Below are 22,127 nucleotides of genomic sequence, written 5' to 3'. Positions count from 1 at the left end.
GGAGCTAAATTTATTCTTTCTCTCAGACATTGATAAGCAACTGTATATTTGTGGAAAGTTGGTTGAACCAACTGACACAGGATGTCGGCCTTGACTTGCAAAGTAATGGTGGTGTGGTGTGTGTCATCTTTTGTCCACAAACAGAGATAGAATAAAATAGTGAAAATTTGTATTTTGTTTGTACATTATTTTTTGGAAACTGAGTTTTTGTGACAGAGTGGTCTGTAGTAGTAGCCTGATGTCAATGTTGAAAGAGGGCTATTTGCTTACAAGTTGGCACTGTGATAGTAACCATTTGTTAGCTTGAGAGGAATGAATTAAAATTTTGTCAACAACTGGTTTAAAGACTAGTCCTACCCCTTTTAATACTTGGGTAAAAAATTTCTGTTCAAAAACTTTGAGTGATGAAAATGTCACTGATAAAAGACAAAACCAAAGAACATTTGCTTTTATTATCATTTGAGAACTCTGAATAAATTTGCAAGGACACAGCACCATCCATCAATTGTTTATGAAGTCACAGAAGTTATTGTTTTGATTTAATACATCTACGTACAGGGTTATTACAAATGATTGAAGCGATTTAACAGCTCTACAATAACTTTATTATTTGAGATATTTTCACAATGCTTTGCACACACATAAAAAAACTCAAAAAGTTTTTTTAGGCATTCACAAATGTTCGATATGTGCCCCTTTAGTGATTCGGCAGACATCAAGCCGATAATCAAGTTCCTCCCACACTCGGCGCAGCATGTCCCCATCAATGAGTTCGAAAGCATCGTTGATGCAAGCTCGCAGTTCTGGCACGTTTCTTGGTAGAGGAGGTTTAAACACTGAATCTTTCACATAACCCCACAGAAAGAAATCGCATGGGATTAAGTCGGGAGAGCGTGGAGGCCATGACATAAATTGCTGATCATGATCTCCACCGCACCGAAAATTCAAAGCGTTTGACTTTGTCATCGGGTGTCAGGGCTTGTAGCAATTGTAGACGGTAAGGCTTCTGCCTTAGCCTTTTCCGTAAGATTTTCCAAACCGTCGGCTGTGGTACGTTTAGCTCCCTGCTTGCTTTATTCGTCGACTTCCGCGGGCTACGCGTGAAACTTGCCCGCATGCTTTCAAGTGTTTCTTCGCTCACTGCAGGCCGACCCGTTGATTTCCCCTTGCAGAGGCATCCAGAAGCTTTAAACTGCGCATACCATCGCCGAATGGAGTTTGCAGTTGGTGGATCTTTGTTGAACTTCGTCCTGAAGTGTCGTTGCACTGTTATGACTGACTGATGCGAGTGCATTTCAAGCACGACATACGCTTTCTCGGCTCCTGTCGCCATTTTGTCTCACTGCGCTCTCGAGCGCTCTGGCGGCAGAAACCTGAAGCACGGCTTCAGCCGAACAAAACTTTATGAATTTTTCTACGTATCTGTAGTGTGTCGTGACCATATGCAAATGAATGGAGCTACAGTGAATTTATGAAATCGCTTCAATCATTTGTAATAGCCCTGTATATACTCTGTAATGTAATTGAATGGATAAAATGTCTACTCACCAAGCAACGGCAGAACACACACAAAAAGGAGGTTATAATTAGGCACACAGAAAAGGAGGTTATAATTAGGCAAGCCTTTGGAGTCAGTGGTTCCTTCTTCAAGCAGAAGGGTTGAAGAGGAAGGAAGAGGGGTGAAGGAAAAGGACTGGAGAGGTCTAGGAAAAGGGATAGATTTAAGAAAAGTTACCCAGAATTGTGGGTCTGGGGAGACTTACTGGACCGGATGAGAAGGAAAGGCCGATGACTGGGGACTGCACCAGATGAGATTTGAAAACCTGACAGCTTAAGTAGTGTTGGAAGACATGGTAATATGCAAGACAAATATTACTGCTAAAACATCATGTACGAGTTAATATGAGTGAAAAGCTAAGTGCATTGTATATAAGAGGGTGGAAGGGGCACAGCAAAAAATAGACAGGTAACAAATGATAGATACAGAAAACTAACATGGAGTGAAGAAAGGAGTAGTTACCGTGAAGAAATGCTGACATGGAAGAAATTTACATAAATTAAGGCCAGGTGGGTGGCGAGAACCAAGGACATGTTGTAGTGGTAGTTCCCACCTGCAGTGTTCTGAGCAACTGGTGTGTGGGAGAAGATCCAAATGGTGCATGTGGTGAAACAGGCACTGAGGTCATGATTGTCAAGTTGTAGAGCATGCTCTGCAACAGGATATTGTGTGTTGCCGGTATACACCCTATGCCCATTCATCCTAACTGTTAATTTGGTGGTAGTCATGCCAATGTAAAAGTCCAAACAGTGTTCACATAACAGCTGGTATATGACGTGTTGTGTGGCAGGTTGCTCTCCCTTTGATAGCATATGATTTGCCAGTTACAGGGCTGGTATAGATGGTGGTAGGAGGGTGCAGAGGGCAAGTCAAGATGGGTGCAGAAGCAGCATAGTGTCTGCCAAGACATGTCATATACCATGTTCTGCCACTACTTGGTGAGTAGACTTTTTATCTATCCAATTACATTATATTGTTAAAAATTGATTGTTTTCTTTGTTATACATATATACTCTGTGTGTCACCTTCCAGTGTATAGTAGTGGTGCGTGGGAAGAGAAACTGGTGGTAAGCCCCTGCACAAATTCTTTGCTCATTTCTTCTTGAAACATATGTTATTAGGAATTTAACAGTAAACCTCTGTGTGACTCACATTTCCGCCCTTGTAATGTATGCCACTGCAGTTTGTTGAGAATCTCTCCAGTGCTCTTGCACCGACTGAATGAAGCCTTGACAAAACAGGCAGCTCTTCATTGGATCTATCTCTTCTATTAACCAATCCCAGTAAGGGTTCTGGACTGCCGAGTGGTACTCAAGAATTTGTCATGTGAGTTTTTTGTAAGCCATATCATATGGATCACGATGTACTTACTTTGAATTCCAAAATCAGGTTGGGGCTGATGTGAGATTTTAGGTCATCCACCTTTGGTATAGGCTGTGGCTACAAGCAGGATTGAGATGGTGATGAATGTCAAGCTGAGGTTTTCTAGGTCTCTCTGGTGGGAGTCAGTACAAAAGACTTAAATATCAACTGGGTGGCACCTGTGGGGAGAGCCCTAGTCGGAGTGGGTGGCATCAGGGTGGATGACACACGATGAAGCGTAGTCCATCATCTCTTGCTGGTGGTAAAACGCCAGCAGTCTGTAAGCGTTCATGAGCTCAATTCAGTGCACAGAAGTATGACCCCAAATTGTTCCCCTCCCTGGCCACACCATGGGAGTAACGTCAGGCTAAGGATAGCAGCAGATCTTATTCGCCCCAGTACCTTGTATGTTCGAGAGCTGATGGGGAATCTTTCATGATGATGAAGCCTCAGTTTTTTGTTGAGCATTCAGAGGACAAGTTTGGGTAGGTGGAGGGCTTGTCCAAAATGAGATCTGCTTCAGTCTTGATCAATACAGCATCCTCTGCCCAGTCACAGGTGTTAATTGCTTGTGACAAGCTGGGGGATATTTCTGTAACCATCATGCCCCATAAGAGCTTAAATATGGTCCAGGGTATCATATTTCACAAGGACCTTCTTTTGAAGTCTGGGCGCCAATTTAGAGCGGCAAGGTGTGCAGTTTGTCCGGTGTGTTCACCGGGGTCCAAGGGATAATCAGGTTGCTACCGGTGCCTTCATCTTGGCCTTCGAGGGTGATACATTGCCCAAGAAGGTCTAGGTGATGGTCTGCTGCTGTGATGTAAAGCCCTATATCCCTCACCCGATGTGATGCTTTGAGTGCTGGAAGTTCGGCCATATGTCTTCCTGCTGTACTTCCAGCATCATATGTAAAGATTGTGGATGCCCATCGCACCCCAATACCCCACATGCCCCGCCTCCCATCTGTGTCAGCTGTGGTGAGCACCATTTGCCTTGCTCGGCAGACTGCAGGATTCTCCAGGAAGAAAGGAAAATCATGGAGTACAAGACTCTGGACCGACTGACCTACACTGAGGCTAAGAGAAAATTTGAATGCCTGCATCCTGTGCTTATGACATCGTCTTACGCCATCGCTACAACAGTTCTGGCACCATCAGCTCCACCAGCACCAGTCATCTCTCAGAGCCGGAAGACTACAGCTGCCCCCTTGATGGTGGGGGGCATTCCCCTCCCTGTTGCTCTTGCACCACTTACTTCGAGAGCAAACCCCCCCCCCCCCCCCCCCCAACCATCGGGGACATCCATCCCCACTTCTAAGTCGGAGAAGCGTAAGTCGTCGTAGGCTTCTCTCGCTAGGAAGGGGTCTCTCGGGTCACTCCCTTCCCAGGTTTCTGCTAGTGGGAAAGATGACACCCGCCAGTGGCTGAAGAGCCCAAAAGCAGCTGGTCGTAGGGCTTCACGCTCATCCTCAATCCCGGAGACTGAGCCAGTGAAGTCCTCCCAACCAGGGAAAACCAAGGAGCAGCGAGAGAAATCCAAAAAGAATACCCCGAAGACCAAAGAAATTGTGTTGGCACCCACAACATCACTGCCTACAAGCTCTGCATCTGAGGATGGGGTGGAGATTTCAGTGTCCGCTATCGACCTAGATCTTGCCAGACCATCAGACACAATGGATATAGACTACTCAGGCAATAAGTCGCAGCTGGTGACTCTGAGGCGTAAACTAACTCATTGAATGTTCCTTGCCTTCCCAGTCTCATGACATCATCCTCCAGTGAAATTGTCGTGGTTTTTTCGACCGCTTGGCTGAGCTAAGCTTTACACCTGCTATCTGCATTGGCCTCCATGAAGCCTGGTTCCCGGCAATGTGGACCTCTGCCGTCCATGGCTATAAGGGATATTCCAGGAACCATAGCGACTATAATTGAGTGTCAGGTGGTGTTTGCGTTTATGTTGTAGACTTAGTCTGTAGTGAACCTGTGCCCCTTCAAACCCGTCTTGAATCTGTGGCTGTCAGAATAAGGACGATGCAGGAAATAACTGTCTGCAATGTATATCTTCCACCAGATGATGCAGTACCCCTGAATGTATTAGCTGCACTGATTGATCAACTACCTAAACCTTTTCTACTTTTGGGAGATTTTTATGCCCATAACCCCTTGTCGGGTAGCACTGTGCTTAATGGCCGAGGCAGAGATGTCGAAACTTTCTGTCTCAGTTCGACCTCTGCCTCTTAAATACTGGGGCCACCACACATTTCAATGTGGCTCATGGTATTTACTTGGTCATTGATTTACCAGTTTGCAGCCCAGAACTTCTCCCATCTATCCACTGGAGAGTATGTGATGACCTGTGTGGTAGTGACCACTTCCGCCATCTTCCTGTCACTGCCCCTGTGTCAGACCCATGGATGCCTGCCCAGATGGGCTATAAACAAGACGGACTGGAAAACTTTCACCTCTGCTGTCACTGTTGACTCTCCCGCACACTGTAACATCGATGTGACGGTTGAGCAGTGACTACAACAATTGTTTCTGTAGCAGAAAACGCGACCCCTCACTCTTTAGGGTGCCTGAGGCGTTAGGCAGTCCCGTGGTGGTCACCGGAAGTCGCTAAAGAAATTAGAGTGTTGGCGAGCTCTACAGCATCATAAGTGGCACCCATTCCTTGAGCACCTCATAGCCTTTAAACTGCTCCGTGCCCACATTCGCCAACTTCTCAGACAACCGAAGCAGGAGTGTTGGGAGAGCTACGTCTTGACCATTGGGTACCATACGTTACCTTCCCACATCTGGTCAAAGATTAAACGTCTTTTCGGGTACTAGATCCCAACAGGTTTTCCTGGTGTTACCATAAATGGCGTCTTATCTACCGACGCAGACGTGATAGCCAAGCACTTTGTTCAAGCCTCTGTGTCAGAGAATTACCCCCCAGCTTTCGCATTCTCAAATGGTGGCTGGAAGGGAACGTCCTCTCATTCATTGACACAGCTCCTGGGCCTGATCGGATCCACAGCCAGATGATTAAACATCTCTCATCTGACTAGAAACGACATCTCCTCGTTATCTTCAACCGGATGTGGTGCAATGGTGTCTTTCCATTGCAATAGCAGGAGAGCACCATCATTCCAGTGCTCAAACCCAGTAAAAACCCGCTTGATGTGGATAGCTATCAGTCCATCAGCCTCACCAGTGTCCTCTGTAACCTGCTGGAACATGTGGTATGTCTGCGTTTGGGTTGGGTCCTGGAGTTGCGTGGCCTACTGGCTCCATGTCAGGGCGGCCAACACCATACAACACGACCTGGTGACATCATATCCTTGCCACATTGTATGAGTGGGGTCTCCAGGGCCTGCTCTTGATTTTTATCTGAAACTTCCTGTTGCTCCGTACTTTCTGTGTCCAAGTTAGTGCCTCCCATAGTTCCATTCATATCCAGGAGAATGGAATTCTGCAGGGCTCTGTATTAAGTGTGTCTCTATTTTTAGTGGCCATTAATGGTCTAGCAGCAGCTGTCGGGCCCTCCGTCTCACCGTCTCTGTATGCAGACGACTTCTGCATTTCGTACTGCTGCACCACTGTGGGGTTCAACTTTCAACTGGTGACAGGAGCTTTTAGGATGTGTCTGGTGTCCAGCGTACTGGTCCCTCCATTGCAGATGAGACGTGCACAACTGCTCGCCAGTTATGCAGCACACATTCGTAGTTCTCCTGAACATCCGAAGTACCGTCTCCTTTTCCCGCCTGCGGCAGTCCATCTCCCGTATTGGCGGCCGAGGTCGAGGCTAATGATTGCAGTTCGCGTCCTCTCCCTTCTCTCTGAACTGGAGTCCTTCCCTTTACCACCTCTACTTACGGTCCTCCATGGTGTACGCTTCAGCCGCAGCTTCATCTGGACCTTGTGCATGGCCCTAAGGACTCCTTTAACTGTGTGGTTCTTCGCTGTCACTTCCTCTTGATTCTTGGTGTGTTCCGGAGCTCTCAAGTGGTTTACTCTAACGGGTCGGTGCCTGCTGGTCGCTTTGACTTTGCTTACGTTGGCTATATTGACCAGCATTGCTTACCCGATGGCTGCAGTGTATTCACTGCAGAGCTGGTGGCCATTTCTCGTGCACTTCAGTATCTCCATTCTTGCCCAGGGGAGTCTTTTCTTTTATGTACTGACCCCTTGAGCAGCCTGAAAACTATCAATGAGTGCTACCCTCATCATCCTTTGGTAGCGTCCATCCAGGAGTCCATATATGCCCTGGAACGGTCCAGTCATTCAGTGGTGTTCGTCTGTACCCCTGGTCACATTGGAATCCCAGGAAATGCACTTGCTGACAGGCTGGCCAAACAGGCTACACGGAAACCACTTCTGGAGATGGGCATCCCTGCAGCTGACCTGCGTTCATTATTATGCCACAAGGTTTTTCAGCTTTGGGAGACGGAATTGCAAAATCTCAGTACGCACAACAAACTGTGAGCCATTAAGGGGACCATGAATCTGTGGAAGTCCTCGATGAGGACCTCTCGTGGTTCTCTGCCGGCTCCGCATTGACCATCCCTGGGCGACCCACGGCTACCTCCTGTGCCGTGAAGACTCACCTCAGTGTCGGTGCAGTGCCCGGTTGACAGTGGCCCATATTATTCTGCTCTGTCCTCCTTTGGCTGCCATGTGACCCCTAACTAAGGTACGAGCATATGGGATTGGTTCCTAAGTATGTGAGTGGCTTGAAGACTTCTGAAGTAATAGAACCCAGTACTTTGTCCACGATGGTGTGTTCATCGCAGGTGAGGGTATCATCTGGAGTGCCCCAGGGAAGTGTGGTAGGTCCACTGTTGTTTTCTATCTACATAAATGATCTTTTGGGTAGGGTGGATAGCAATGTGCAGCTGTTTGCTGATGATGCTGTGGTGTACGGGAAGGTGTCGTCGTTGAGTGACTGTAGGAGGATACAAGATGACTTAAGACAGGATTTGTGATTGGTGTAAAGAATGGCAGCCACCTCTAAATATAGATAAATGTAAATTAATGCAGATGAATAGGAAAAATAATCCTGTAATGTTTGAATACTCCATTAGTAGTGTAGCACTTGAAACAGTCACGGCGATTAAATATTTGGGCGTAACATTGCAGAGCGATATGAAGTGGGACAAGCATGTAATGGCAGTTGTGGGGGAAGGCAGATAGTCGTCTTTGGTTCATTGGTAGAATTTTGGGAAGATGTGGTTCATCTGTAAAGGAGACCGCTTATAAAACACTAATATGACCTATTCTTGAGTACTGCTCGAGTGTTTGGGATTCCTATCAGGTCGGATTGAGGGAGGACATAGAAGCAATTCAGAGGCGAGCTGCTAGATTTGTTACTGGTAGGTTTGATCATCACGCAAGTGTTACGGAAATGCTTCAGGAACTCGGGTGGGAGTCTCTAGAGGAAAGGAGGCGTTCTTTTCGTGAATCACTGCTGAGGAAATTTAGAGAACCAGCATTTGAGGCTGACTGCAGTACAATTTTACTGCCGCCAACTTACATTTCGCGGACTGACCACAAAGATAAGGTAAGAGATATTAGGGCTAGTACAGAGGCATATAGGCAGTCATTTTTCCCTCGTTCTGTTTGAGAGTGGAACAGGGAGAGAAGATGCTGGTTGTGGTATGAGGTACCCTCTGCCATGCACCGTATGGTGGATTTCGGAGTATGGATGTGGATGTAGATGTAGATCTTTGGTTGCCTGACTCGTTATCATTGATTTTTGTAGACAATGCCTTGATTTGGTTTTATGTTTCATCCGTGAGGGTGGGTTTTATCATTCAATCTGAGTTTTAGCACATGTCCTTTGTCCCTCTGTGTCCTCGACCCTAGTGCTTTTAGGATGGAAGTTTTAATGTGTTGCAGGGTGGCTGGCTTTTCCTTTTTATTTTCGTTGTCAGCCAGCCACTGTAATCTACTTCCTTGTTTTACTCTCTTCTAACTGTTTCTTGCATATCTCTGTTGTTTTCTTGTCCTCTTTTGTTCCTTTTAGTGTTCGTTGCCTTTTCTTTGTTCTTGTGGTCTTCCCTTTCTTTCAGTTTTGTGTTATATGTCTTGTCTGTTTTATTCTTACACTTGTGGCATTTTTTTAATTAGAAACAAGGGACCAATGACCTCGTAGTTTGGTCCCTTTCCCCCCTCTTTCAAACCATCCAACCAATCTGTCATAGATGATGAAAGATGTGAAACAAATACTATCAAAGAGATAGAGGGGCTGGCCAGTACTTACCTCAGCTCAGTACAGCCGATAGATACACAAAACAGAACAGAAAATTTACATTCCTAGCTTTTGGAACTTCGTTCCTTCATCAGGGAGAAGAGAGGGGAAAGAAAGGGAAGAAGGGAAAGTGGATTCAGTTACCCACAACCCAGGTTATGAAGCAACAGGGAAAGGAAAACAGGGAGGATAGCAAGGATGGAGGCATGGTTGTCAGAGGGGAAAGCCAGCATTTGGCTAATATAATGTTAGTTTTTTATTACTGTTTAATTAAACTAAGATTAAACCCTGATTTTGTTCATATGTGTTTACCTTGGTAACATAAATACAGCTATTCGTTACCAAGTGTACAAAGTGAAAAAGTAATTTTTTTCCTTTGTTTTTCTAATATATTGTACCGTACTATCTATGTAACGCTAAGCACTGTTGAGAGCGAACCATACGTTTATATAAAAAGGTTATTTTTTACTGAAAGAACATGGGATGTGGAGGGGGGGGGGGGGGAGGAGAGTAGACAGACCCTTGGTATGATAAGCAGCAAACTCTTCGACACACAGTTCCGTGTCCATGTCCATATACTAGGCATGTGCTGATGTGTCGTTCCGGCATACAATTTTCTTCTGTGTACCTGTATTTTCTCAATCAGATACTTCATTCCATGTAACTGGAGCACATTTGCTACAGTTCTAGAGTATGTATGTAACCATACAGAAGACTGCATGCTCTCGGGAAAAGTAACAGATGTAGTTTCTCTTGCATTCAACCATTCACAGTACCAGCAAGGCTATATTGGCTGATGTTACAAGGACAGATCAGTCAATCATCCAAACCATTCCCCTTGCAACTGCTGAAAAGGATGCTGCCCCTCATCAACAGCGACGTGTTTGACTGTACCACGGGTGTCTCTACATTGTGGTTGCACCTATGGTTATGGCTGTCTTATGTGGTTGCGGCACTCAAGCCACCCTACCTTGGCAAGATCCATTGTTCATGGGAGGAATGGCAAATTGCTGAACTGTTAATTGATTAAGAGACCAGGGTTTATACTGAGAGGATCTTAAAGCTTTTGAATAATATATGATATAAATTGGAATTGTTCGCATTCATTGTACATGAAGGAAAACACGCGCGCGCGCACACACACACAAATAAACGATATACGAGGATACTTCAAAAAGTAAATTACATGTTATTATTGTAGGCCAAATAACATTAAAATCTCTCTCCTTGCACCCTTCCCCCCCTCCCAATGTTTTTTCAGCTTGCCGAAAAGATGGAAATCACATGTTGCAAGATGTAGACTCTTAATCCACGTCTGTGCAGCCTGGGTCAAATTGTTCGCACCATTTCACTGTGGCTGGACACCGACATTGCATGTGGTCTACATACTGCCAGAATCTCGTGGGTAATCTGTGTACAGTTTAGAGGTTTTGCCCACAAGAATCATACTTTCTGCATACTTTAGCTTTGGAGTATGTTTCCGGTTGCCATGCCGCTTTTTTCCCACACTGTGATGCACCTGTTAACCATACCATAGCAGAAATGTGTCTGCAGAAAACTCAGAATGTGTATTGTCTTCTGACAATGTGCCACTCTTGCTGCACAGTGGTCTTAGCATGGGACAGCTTGTGTAACTGAATTTTTGAAGTCCCTTCGTACTTCTAACAGTATTATGAAAAGGAAAGTTGCTACACACCATATAGCGGAGATGCTGAATCGTGGATAAGCACAACAAAAAGACTGTCACAAATATAGCTTTCGGCCAGTAAGGCCTTCATCAGAATTAGATGGTGAACACACACATACACACTCACACAAATACAACTCTCACACACACCACTCTGTGAGTTGCGTTTGGTTGTATGTGCGTGTGTGTGTTTGCCATTTAATTCTGATGAAGGCTGTACTGGCTGAAAGTTGTATTTTGTTGTGCCTATCCGCAACTCAGTATCTCCACTATACAGTGAGTAACAACTTTCCTTTTCACGATATTGTTACATACCATCCTGGATTTTTATACTTTTTCTTTTGTAGGTAGATCATAGGTTTTTTGTAACTGATTAAAATTAATCATAGTTTCCTGTTTCCTTTTCATTTCAGATCTGCGAACAGCAATGTACGGGACGATACAAAAAGTACATGGAGCATAACAGAAGGCAATTTACCTGTCACAAGAGCTGTTTTTATTGATAGCACATGGAATCAAAGTCGAGGAATTTACAAAGATCCTCGTCTGAGAGGTAAAATATTGAGTTACTTTTTTTCCTGCCAGGTTCATTTTCTTTCCTTGAAGCCTTTTATTAATTCCATTTCCACCTTAGAATATCTCTCTCTCTCTCTCTCTCTCTCTCTGTGTGTGTGTGTGTGTGTGTGTGTGTGTGTGTGTGTGTGTGTGTGTGTGTGTGTGTGTGTGTGTGTGTGGGGGGGGGGGGGGGGGGGGAGGGAGAGAGAGAGGGAGAGAGAGAGGAGGGGGGGGGGGGGAGAGGGAGAATAGTGGTGGTGATATCAACTTTTTGTTTAATTTTAATTGGTATTAATATAGACCCAAATTCACTGGTACTGTGGATATACTTAATCTTGTGGTTGTTTGTTTGAATCTGCACAGTAACAACATGAGATCAGTGCTCTGAACAACTGAAATATGTTGCTGCCTCACTGAGTCAGTGCTGCCCTATGCAAAAATCATGTATTGCAATTGTGGAAACATATGGACATCTGTTATCTGCTAAAGTGTCTGTCAAGATTCTCATCAGGACAGCCACTCACATAAGTGCTACTACCAAAAAGAATTACCTTCAGTTGCGACTGCTGCTTTCGTGCTAATAGCCAATGATTTCATTACCATGACGTTAGGCCAGACCTGTGTCAGAATTACAATGTTTCATAAGGGGAGTCATAAACTCAAGGACAGCACATTGCAACAGCTTACACAGTCTATTAAGCACCCAGAGGGAGCCACAGGTAACAGGAAACTGTGCTGAGGGCCCAGATTGGCTGCAAATGAAAGGAGGCAATTACATCTTGGTGTTTGACAAGATCAATATGTAGTTTTATTTATTAAAATGAAGTATATAAAGCACAATCACCCATCATAGTAGACTTTGCAATTCACCATGACCTTTACTGTAAATAGACAGCATATCATCAGGATTTAATGTACACATTTGTGTTGAATGAATACACAGTGGTTCATAAATGGCAACAGATGCACTAGTGAAGGCAGAATGTGCTCAATCTCAGACACCATCAGTGCCTTGTAGGCGATGACATCATGATGAGGGAAATTTTCCGAAGTTGTAATTCCTTTCATCTTATTCTTGTCAACACAAAATAAATTCTAGGGTAACCCAATTTTGACCACCGTCTACATCTATAAACAATAAAGTGAAGTCGAACTTAAAACCATTGAGAAATGCTGGACCTGAAAACAACTTTTGATAAGTTGTGGTAGATGTAGCAAAATTGTACGTAATGCCCACATCATAAATTTATTTGTAGATGGTAGGACACCACCTATACACAAGGTGAACTGTATGATGTAGCGGCATTTGGCAAATGAGCTGTTATGTATCTGATAGTTGCGTAACCTGTTGCAAAGCACTGTCCTGGAGCTGAGAAAAGTGCACCAAGGCAGCAGCGGGTCTAAACTTATGTAGCTGCTGCTGTGGAGAACTCTCCCATGCATTGTAAGCTCGATTGCATCAGCCAGTAGATGCGCTGCTATATAAAGAGTCTTGGTCACATAACAGCTCATTTGCTGAGATGCCACAACATGTTACAGTACACCATGTGTACAGGTGGTGTCCTAACATCTACAAAAAAAGATGTAAAGATTAATAGCTATTTGCTTGTCACACATTTCTTTGCAGTTGTAAGTTGCCTTCACTTTAAATTCCATTGATGTTCATTGTCATCAAAGTTTCATTACCCTAGCTGTAGTTCCTATTCACAAGAATAATACGTAAGGAATTCAAGTATTAGAAAATTTGCCTCTTCAAGATGTTGTTGCCTATAAGACAGTGATATTGTCCGAGACTGTTTGGTTTTTTCTGCCTCTGCTAGTGCATCTGTCGTCGTTGATAAGAAATTTTGCATCTGTTCAAAATGAACATGTAAATTAAGTCCTGGTGATATGTTGTGTATTTGGATTAAAGGTCATGGTGATATTGTAAAATTTACTGTAATGGATGATTATGACTGTGTTATGATTGGAATTAAGTATTGTATAAATTTAAGCTATATTGATGGCTAATAATACAGACAGTACAAGTGCCTCCAAATGACATTGGGAATCCCTCACAAATTGCTGGTTCTGGTCACAGGGAAGTTGTGTTTATAATGTTTCGATTGAATTGGATCAAAAGGGGTGAACAGACTAAAACATAATAAAACAAAAAACAGTAGAAAGGTGCCAGAATAGAAATCAAACAATGTTATTGTGATGCACATCATACATTTCTATTTGATGAGAGGATTACACAACTTTAATTGGAGTTTGTCATGGCAGAGTATTATAAAAGTTATTGATATGTCTTTATCATTGTTTTAATTAATTGGTGCTAATTAAAACATTATCTTTTAAGTGAAACAGGTAATCAGAAGCGAGGTATTTTAATCTCCTGCATCAATTGAGATAAATCACTTGCTTCAAAGTAGGCTTCTCTAAAAAAGTGTCAAAAACAAGTTGGGCTGTAATTTCTTACCAGGCTTTGCAGGATTTGTTGACTCAAGCCATCCCCCACAAATCTTATTATGTCGATGTGAGTAAGATGTGGTTCTGACTTTCAGTATATGTTAGCAGAGCTGGGGATAATTTCTGAAAGACAAACGAAATAGGAAAGCTTGGAACACACAAACAAAGCTGACAAAGTAAATATAAGAGAAAGCATTGATATGGATAGCAATGGATACTTTAAAGCACAGTTTTATCTAGTGACGAAAAGTGTCTGTTACGTTGCAATAGGAGCAACTTTTATCATGTAGAATTTAGGTTATGGTGAACAGAGCAATTTTTTTCTGAAGCAGTTGATTTGAAATAGATGAATTGGTCACAGCCAATCTCATATTAATAAAAAGCTTGGGAAGTTGAATAGAATTATCACAGTGGTCATTAATGTATCACCAGCTGGGTTTTTTCATGACTGATATTGTAGTGTTTTAAATTTTTGTTTCAGCACTGCCGTGTGTAATTCTTCAGTCGAGGCTGTCACAGTTTTGGCGCCATCAGAAGGGAAGTCCACGATGGTATCTGGCAACAGTGGAGGCCATACATCAATTCCTTGTAGAGCTAGTGACTGCCAGTAGCTCTTCATATGATGGAGAATTTGATAGTCTTTTATTCTTCTTTAGATACATGTATAGCAAAATACATAGCCTTTATCCAAACCGAGATTTACGTGCATACAAAAGACCAATAAAGTAATAATTTAGTATAAAACCATTTCAGCTGTTCTACTGCTCTATTTTTAAAACCCCATATTTAGCTTGCAGCTAAAGGGAGTAAGAGATACTTAAACTTCTTTTATGCTTTGGTGGCTTCACATTAGGTTAAAAATCTACATGCAGGGATTGGTTTCTGTTTCATTGTGTGGTATGGTGAACCAGTAAGGAACTAACGGATGAAAGACACGTTGCCATAGTGAGTTTAGGCATAGGTATAGGAGTAAGCGGAATGACAGTTATGAGATGGTTGTTGAGGAGACTCAGCTTGGATTTTTCTGGAATTAGTGTCCCATTGGAGTGGATTCTTTGTGGTATGTGTCATCTGAATGTGTCAGAATTAATTCCTTAACAGTATTTGGCACTGGTGAGGTGTGTGTGCTGAACAGTTGAAGAAAACTGGAACAGTTGTAGTTTGGTTGACAGGCATGTTAATTAGAAAATGTAGTTGAATCAGTAGTTTCCAGAAATTTTAAGACATTGCTTTGTGAGTTGAAAGAAAAATAAAGAAATAATAAATGTCAGTATTTACAGTGCTGGAAAAAAGTAGTAGTCACTCCTCACACAGGAACAAGACACACACAAGATGCAAGGCAACAGAATAACAATGGATTAATAGCTGAGGATCAGATTAGGTAGTATTGGCAATTAGTTACCAGTGATGAATATGTCAAGAAATTACAGGGTGAAAAAGTTGACAGAAGTTAAAATCAGCTAGTTAGATGCAAAACATTAGGGAGGAGGAGGAAAATTGAAGAATGAGTGCTCTCAGGTGAACTGTCTTCTGCAGTAAAACCAAATGCCATGCTCCTGAACATCCTATTGATCATGAAGGCAAGACCTTGAGTATTTGTTTCACCTCTTAAATGAATTTTGTGTGCTTTATCCCATTTTCTATTTTATTTCTCATAATGGAGGATGTTTTGAAATCAGGAAGTTAGAAGTTTAATTATGTTTTCTAATTTGTGTCCGTCAAGTGTGTTTTATTTTAGTTGTTCTCTTTTCCATGATTTATAAGCAGAAACTCCTCTTCCTCCTCAAGTACTGCTGGGAATAAACTTTTATCTTCCTTTTTAATTATTTATAATATTTATACTTTGACTTGTAAAGACAACTCTGTTACCAAAATTAAATGAAGGGAAGAGATAATTGCGCCCACCCCCTTCTTGTTTGTTAATACTTCAGAGTTCAAGAGATGCAGGAAGCACAAATAAAAATTCCAGATTGTAAAACTGTCTTCCAAGTTTTACTTTATCCACAGGCAGACCACAACCAACAGTGAAATTTTGTCCGAACAATGCCATCTGAGAGTTATTCACTTTTTAAATTCATCTTCATACCTCCAATCTTTGGCATTATTGTTTGTGAGTAAAGTTATTGTTATGTATCACAAGTTATTTGGAAATTAATTGATGTCTTGTTTCTGATATAACTCACAAGTATCAGATATTAGAAATATAATGAGGTAGGAGATCATCTCCCCAGTATAATCACATAAATTGGAGACCGAGCGCTGTATCGTTTTATGTTATGCTGTTCTACCTACCCATTATTCCTGTTAAGGAGAAGTTCTTGTATTTGTAATTTTTATTTTTGACTTTGGTTTTATATTAGTCACGCCAAGTATTTATTGTCATTTGTTGAAAATGTGTGCATGTACTGTCATGATTGCTATGCATTTGTGACCTATTTTAATAGTTTTGCATTTACTATTTTAATTTGACTGTTTATTGAATTGCTGCTTTAAGTGTTAAATTTAATTCTGCATAGTAACTGCCATGATCTTATTCTCTGTTATGTTGTGATGTATGTGTGTGTTAGGTCTGCACTTATTTCTTGTTTGTATGTTGGATTTAAGTAGCTTTGTGAACTACTCCCTAATATGAATGAACATAAAATTGATTGTATAATTTGTACATACTATACTGATCTCTGCTACTATGTAATAGTTTGTAATTTTTGTTGTTTTGAACACATTATATAATTTCAGTGTAGTAAAGTTGAAAAGGCAGCTGTAATAAAATGGGAATAGGAAACTCTCTCTCTCTTGTCACATGGAAGAAAGGATCCTTGGATTTGAAAGTTAGTGTTTCTGCTTTTTTGTTCATTTGTACGCATTTTGAGTAAGTAGGCTTTTTACAGTGGTTATTTTAATTTAGTTAAGTTTAAAGATTTTTGTTATAAAAAGACGCACTCTAACTGGAAATGAGAGAAAAAGTAAAATCCACAATATCTAAGACAGAAGGAAAGAGTATATTTCTTCCCAGTATGAATACCTTTTGCAGAATTGACAGACAAAAATCAAAAAGATGGTGAAATTTGGTAATGGAGAGTTCTGGTAGAATGTAAATAATATAGGATCATTGAGTATTAGAGGCATTGAGTTGTCGACAGGCGTGTAAACCTGACTGAAAATTCCTGTAGCTTCTGGACAAATCCTTTCCCTAGCTTAGAGAGAAAACACATGCACGCGCATGTGTACGTGACCACATGCACACGAGAGCGCTCGTTCTCTCTCTCTCTCTCTCTCTCTCTCTCTCTCTCTTTCTCTCTCTCTCTCAAAGCCAGTGCTATCCTGCATCCATTGTTGGTTATATTTGGCTCACAAATCCTACAGTTTGCTTACAAAAATAGTTGGGAGTAAATTTCCTATGTTAGTTGTCTCTACATTGATATTTGCATACATACTTTGCAAGCCACCATAAGGTGCATGGCTGGGGTATCCTGTACCACTATGTAGCATATAAACCATTGGAAGTGTTTCGGGTACACGCCTTAAGCTCGAAACGAACATAGTCTGGAGTGTATAAGTACTCAGCCTTTCATGACCTGAGTGATTCTCGTCTCAGTATCACAGCCTACACCGTAAGCCGATGACATTCGAATGACATCGCAGAATGCAGTGTGGGGTCCGCTGTTCAACCATAAGACAGGGCAGTCTGCCCTGAGCCACGAGGGTGCCACCCAATCATTGGAGGAAGTTAATGGGCATGATCCGCTGCATCGCCGTGCTGTCTTCACAGTTGCAGCTGGAGACGCTGCTGACAATGGCATTCGAATGACACCACACTCGGCCCCGTTTTTTGTATTGTCAGCAGTGCTGGATGTCTATTGTTTCGCACGAGAGCCAACTGATGCCTTCACCGAAATGTTCCTGATGTACTATGGCTGAGGACTGGAATAGAGAAATTAATGGAATAAATCTACTGATGCCGTGACATCTCATTTCACTCTTCAGAAGTGACAGTCCAAGGGTCATTTAACACAGATGTCAGTACATTGATGTCACCTTCTTAGGACAATGTCTGAACCTACAGCCTACAGTACAGTGAGTCAAAAAATTGTGTTTTGGTCACAGAGAAGAAGTTTGACGGTCATGAATTTTCTAAAGTAGTTTTTATTGCTAATAAAGAACCAGTGGATTTGTCTAGTTTTAGAGTTAATGGATGTCATGATTGGTTTGTGCCTGTTAGATGTGCACAGAGCAGCCTTGAGGTTCATTCAGCGTCATGTATGGAATCAGTTCCATTTGGTTGATTGTGTGGAGTGGCGGCACCGTCTGCTGACAAGAGCCTGAAAACTATTTTTGTGGTAAGCCAGAAAGGGATGGAGAACATACTGACCGTAGTTTCCAGTCTACGAGTTGACATTCTTCTTTTGTTCCTTGAAAGAAATGTTTCTACTCTCTGTTTACTCAGTGGGATCAGGAATTATAGTTAGAAATAAAAGTTTTGAGTTCTAACTGATTCAGTTATGTTTAAGAAAATTTCACGCGCACAACGTAATAATAATAATAATAATAATAATAATAATAATAATGAAGATGATGATGATGATGATGATGATTCTGTCATAAACAGCACTATGAGTAGTTCAGAGGTGACCTCTATGGTAAGTTCCCATAAAATGGTCTTTTGTCCTGACTTCAAATAATCAAAGTTAAATGCTCGCCACAAAGGTGGAAAAATTATATCACTATTTGCCACACGGTTTTGTTAACATTATGGGTGGCACACAAACAGTTACTTTCGTGAAATCTAAGCGATCCAGGACAGAGTACAGTTCTCGCAAGTTTCCTTCCTATTTGAACCAAAAACATGCGTTTAACAGCAGCATAACTGTGACATCATCCGAGGCAGCGCAGCGCATAAGCCGGCATTTGACAGATGCATATCGATTGAAAGCTGGGTGTGAAGTGAAGTCAAGTCACTGCCTATCTGGCCGTATTTATATATGGGCGCAGTGGACGACCGTCGGGAACATCTACCGTCATCCGCTCTATCCCCAAGTAGCAGTATCTAAATGGCCGCTTTCTTAGACACACATCATTTTACAACACTGTTGTGTATCAGTTTAGAATCTTTGTAATTTTTGTATGAATGTAGTTATGTAGGCTTTAATCACGGAAAAAGGTTTAGCTCGCGTACATGTAAACTTAGCTGTCCAGAATTTTTAGAGTGGAACTGACAGTAGAACGTGACCTCTGAACTACATCTTTAAGAGATCTTGTATTGATTGTTATTTACATCAAAGTCTTGAAACTTGTTCTAGGTGTAATCAAGTGCTGTAGTCGCAACCATCATTTATACATCTGATAATTTACTACAATAAGGACATTTTTGTTTAAAATTTAATTTTTAGTAAATTACTTGAAAACCATTAGAGGTAGCTTAATGGGGTCACATAGTTGATGCTTTTATATTGAACTGAATCCTCATACGAATTTTTATATTTCTAAGTCTAATATTCAGCACCTTCAATTTTTCGTAAAAACTTCGATTTTGACCAAAATATTGTTCTGTTAAAGTTGATACTTGTAACAGTTGAGTTTTACGTACATTTGCACATTCTGAACTATTTTTGGTTTTGTTGCTTTATTACTGAGCACCACCTTTTTTTTTTTTTTTTTTTTTTTTTTTTTTTTTTTTTTTTTTTTTTTTAAATGATGTATTTAGGGAAATATATTCATCTGATCACTCTGTGATTTGACAATTTAAACATTAATATGCTGAAGCATATGTTGACAAAGTGTGGAAAAGCAACTTTAATTTTTAATTTCATTCTTCGATTATGGTACAATACTTTGTATGCTACACACAGGTGTGCTATGATGACGTGGCATTAGTAGCAGTGAACTGGGGTAAGTGCCGGCATGCTCGCTTGCCTCTGTATCTCTCAAATGACACAATGCTTGTTTCGCCACAGTTGGTCAAGATGGGGAAGAGGGACCAAAAAGTTAGGTCATCGGACCCTTCGGACTAGGGAAAGATGGGGAAATGGGCTGTTCCCTTTCAACCATCCCAGCATTTGCCTGAAGTGATATAGGGAAATCATGGAAAACCTAAATCAGGATTGACAGACACGGGTTTGACCCATCGTTGTCCTGAACACGAGTCCAGTGTGCTATCTGCTACACCACTTTGCTTGGTCAGTTCCAGTAAAATGTTATACATGTAAACAATGGAGGCATATGGCTAGGCAATACTGGGAGTTGAGATGAAACATGATTAGATATAAGAATTGAGTCCTCATAATGAGTGTCATCAAGGACAAAGCTTCGACAGAACCAGAGATTCGAGATGTATCAGAGCTGGAAGCAGTAAACATATTGTAGAAAAGGTAGCACAATTAACAGCGGATAATACCAGGGGTGCCACAGGTTCTATAAATCAGGGAATATCAGAATTTCAAACACATCAGTAAAATTTCAAAAAAACACTGGAAAAATCTTGTTTTTTGCCTCAGTAGATGAAATGGTTTGTTTACTGAGGTGTCATGCATCGTCACTGGCTGGGTGCAGCTGAGAATATGTGCTGCTTCCCTACTCTCTCATTACCACTGCTTATCCCCCTCCTACTATTCCCCTCAGCTTGCAGTCAGTGCTGTTACCATTTCTTGTTGCTAGCCTAGCAGCTGCCAACGAGAGACTTGAAGAGTGGTTTGTTTGGATCTAATTCTCACAGACTGTAGACACAGTAGCCTTAGACAGGTGTTGTGTGTGCGTGATTTGTGTCTGAGTGATTGTATGAATGTTTGGGTGCTCTCGTTTTCTGACAAAAGCTATGGCTGAAAATTTAGTTGTGTGAGGATAATTGTCTTTTCTATGTGCCTGTCTGTGGCTCAGCAATCATCTTTATGGTGAGTTGCTATCAATGCTCATTATTTTTGATTCTCAGAGTTTTTGAAAAAGTAATCTGTTGCATGGATTGATCACCGTGCTCTCATTTAATTGACTTGCTGTCTGTGGCCCATGAATGGCAGGCCACATGAGTGGATTTCTGCGATGGGCCAAAACCACAGGCCGTTTCTGAAGGTATCTATAATGGACTGGGCTTGCCGATCAGAAGCTATTCGGTTCCCACTAATGTGAAGGCTCTGCCCTTTGGATCTAGTCTTAGCGATCTGCCCGCAGGCCAGGTCTGATTGTGTGTGGCGTAATGCAGGGAGGCCAGAGGCCATGGGTGATGGATTTCAGAAATTGCATCTGTTTCACCGCAAGTATATTGTGGAGTTCGGCGTTTTACAGTAATTTTATTTGTTCAAGTACATTTTGTCACTTCAAAAGTAGTTTATGTATTAGAAAATAAGGACAGTAAGAAGAAGAAAACTGTGTTAGTTGCTGGTGGTTTGTACACTAGGTAATCACATATTTCTCAAAAGAAAAATCACATAATACCTGTAAAATAATAGATATAACATAGTAGATAATAACCGACAATAACGAACATAGTAGAAGCAACATTTTATTGGCAGTCACCTACAGTGTTGGTTTACAGAATTCTTACCTGCCTTACACACTTCTTTCAAGAGGTCTACTATTTTTCTGAGATTATTTCTGAAATCGGGAAGGTATTTTAAATCTGACTCTCAACTCCAAGGAAAGGTGCATTTTTTTCACCAAATGTGTTTCGTTTTATTGAAATAAAATAACATAAGTGGTCTTAATGAAACACATATTCCATTTGGCTTGCTTTCTCCATCTACGAACAGTTAATTGTGAAAGATGTTGATGTTAGTACCTAAGATTTTTGCTCACATCAGCAAACGCCATCTGCTTGCAAGTTGTTTTTAGATATTTCCTCATTTTCACTGTTGTTTCTTGTACTGTAGCTGCAAAGACAGATTGTCACCTTACATCTTAACTTATCCTTGAGATCTCAAAATCTGTCAGGGAAAAATCCTAAAACTTGTCTGGAAATCAGGGAAATATAAGGGAATTTCACCAGGTGAAACTTGTGACAACCCTGAATACAGAACTGCATGGGTCGATACAATTGTGATTGTCACAGTGGGGTGTAGATTTGTCATTTGCAAGTTAAATTGCACCAAGGATGTGCAGGCTTTAGTGGGAGACTTCGGAAATGTGGCTCAGATGGAAGCTTGGTCTGATAAGAAATTGTTGAGTGTTGCAAAATTGAGACTAACAGGGGAAGCAAAAACTTATGTAGGTTACACGGAAGCTCTTAAGAGAGCCGCATCAGTTGAAGAATTTAAAAAAGAGTTAATTCAGAGACATATGAAATGAAATAGTGCTAGA

At 41.6% G+C, this 22,127-nt stretch overlaps 1 protein-coding gene across 2 annotated transcripts in view; it reads left to right on the top strand.

Moving 5' to 3' along the window:
• Nucleotides 1–16,825, top strand: part of LOC124595964 (tRNA-uridine aminocarboxypropyltransferase 1) — a 33,373-nt gene extending 16,548 nt beyond the window's left edge. Inside the window, exons 4-5 of one of the 2 annotated variants that reach the window (XM_047134900.1) lie at nt 11,252–11,391; nt 14,326–16,825. In XM_047134900.1, the coding sequence (XP_046990856.1) occupies nt 11,252–11,391; nt 14,326–14,573 (388 nt within the window). In that variant the 3' untranslated portion in view covers nt 14,574–16,825. The remainder of the gene's footprint in view (nt 1–11,251; nt 11,392–14,325) is intronic. The other variant, XM_047134899.1, reaches the window with a different exon arrangement.
• The last annotated feature ends 5,302 nt before the right edge of the window (nt 16,826–22,127 follow it).

Source organism: Schistocerca americana, chromosome 2, assembly GCF_021461395.2.
Source record: "Schistocerca americana isolate TAMUIC-IGC-003095 chromosome 2, iqSchAmer2.1, whole genome shotgun sequence".
NCBI classification, from domain to species: domain Eukaryota; kingdom Metazoa; phylum Arthropoda; class Insecta; order Orthoptera; family Acrididae; genus Schistocerca; species Schistocerca americana.
This window is presented reverse-complemented; position numbering and strand designations above follow the sequence as displayed.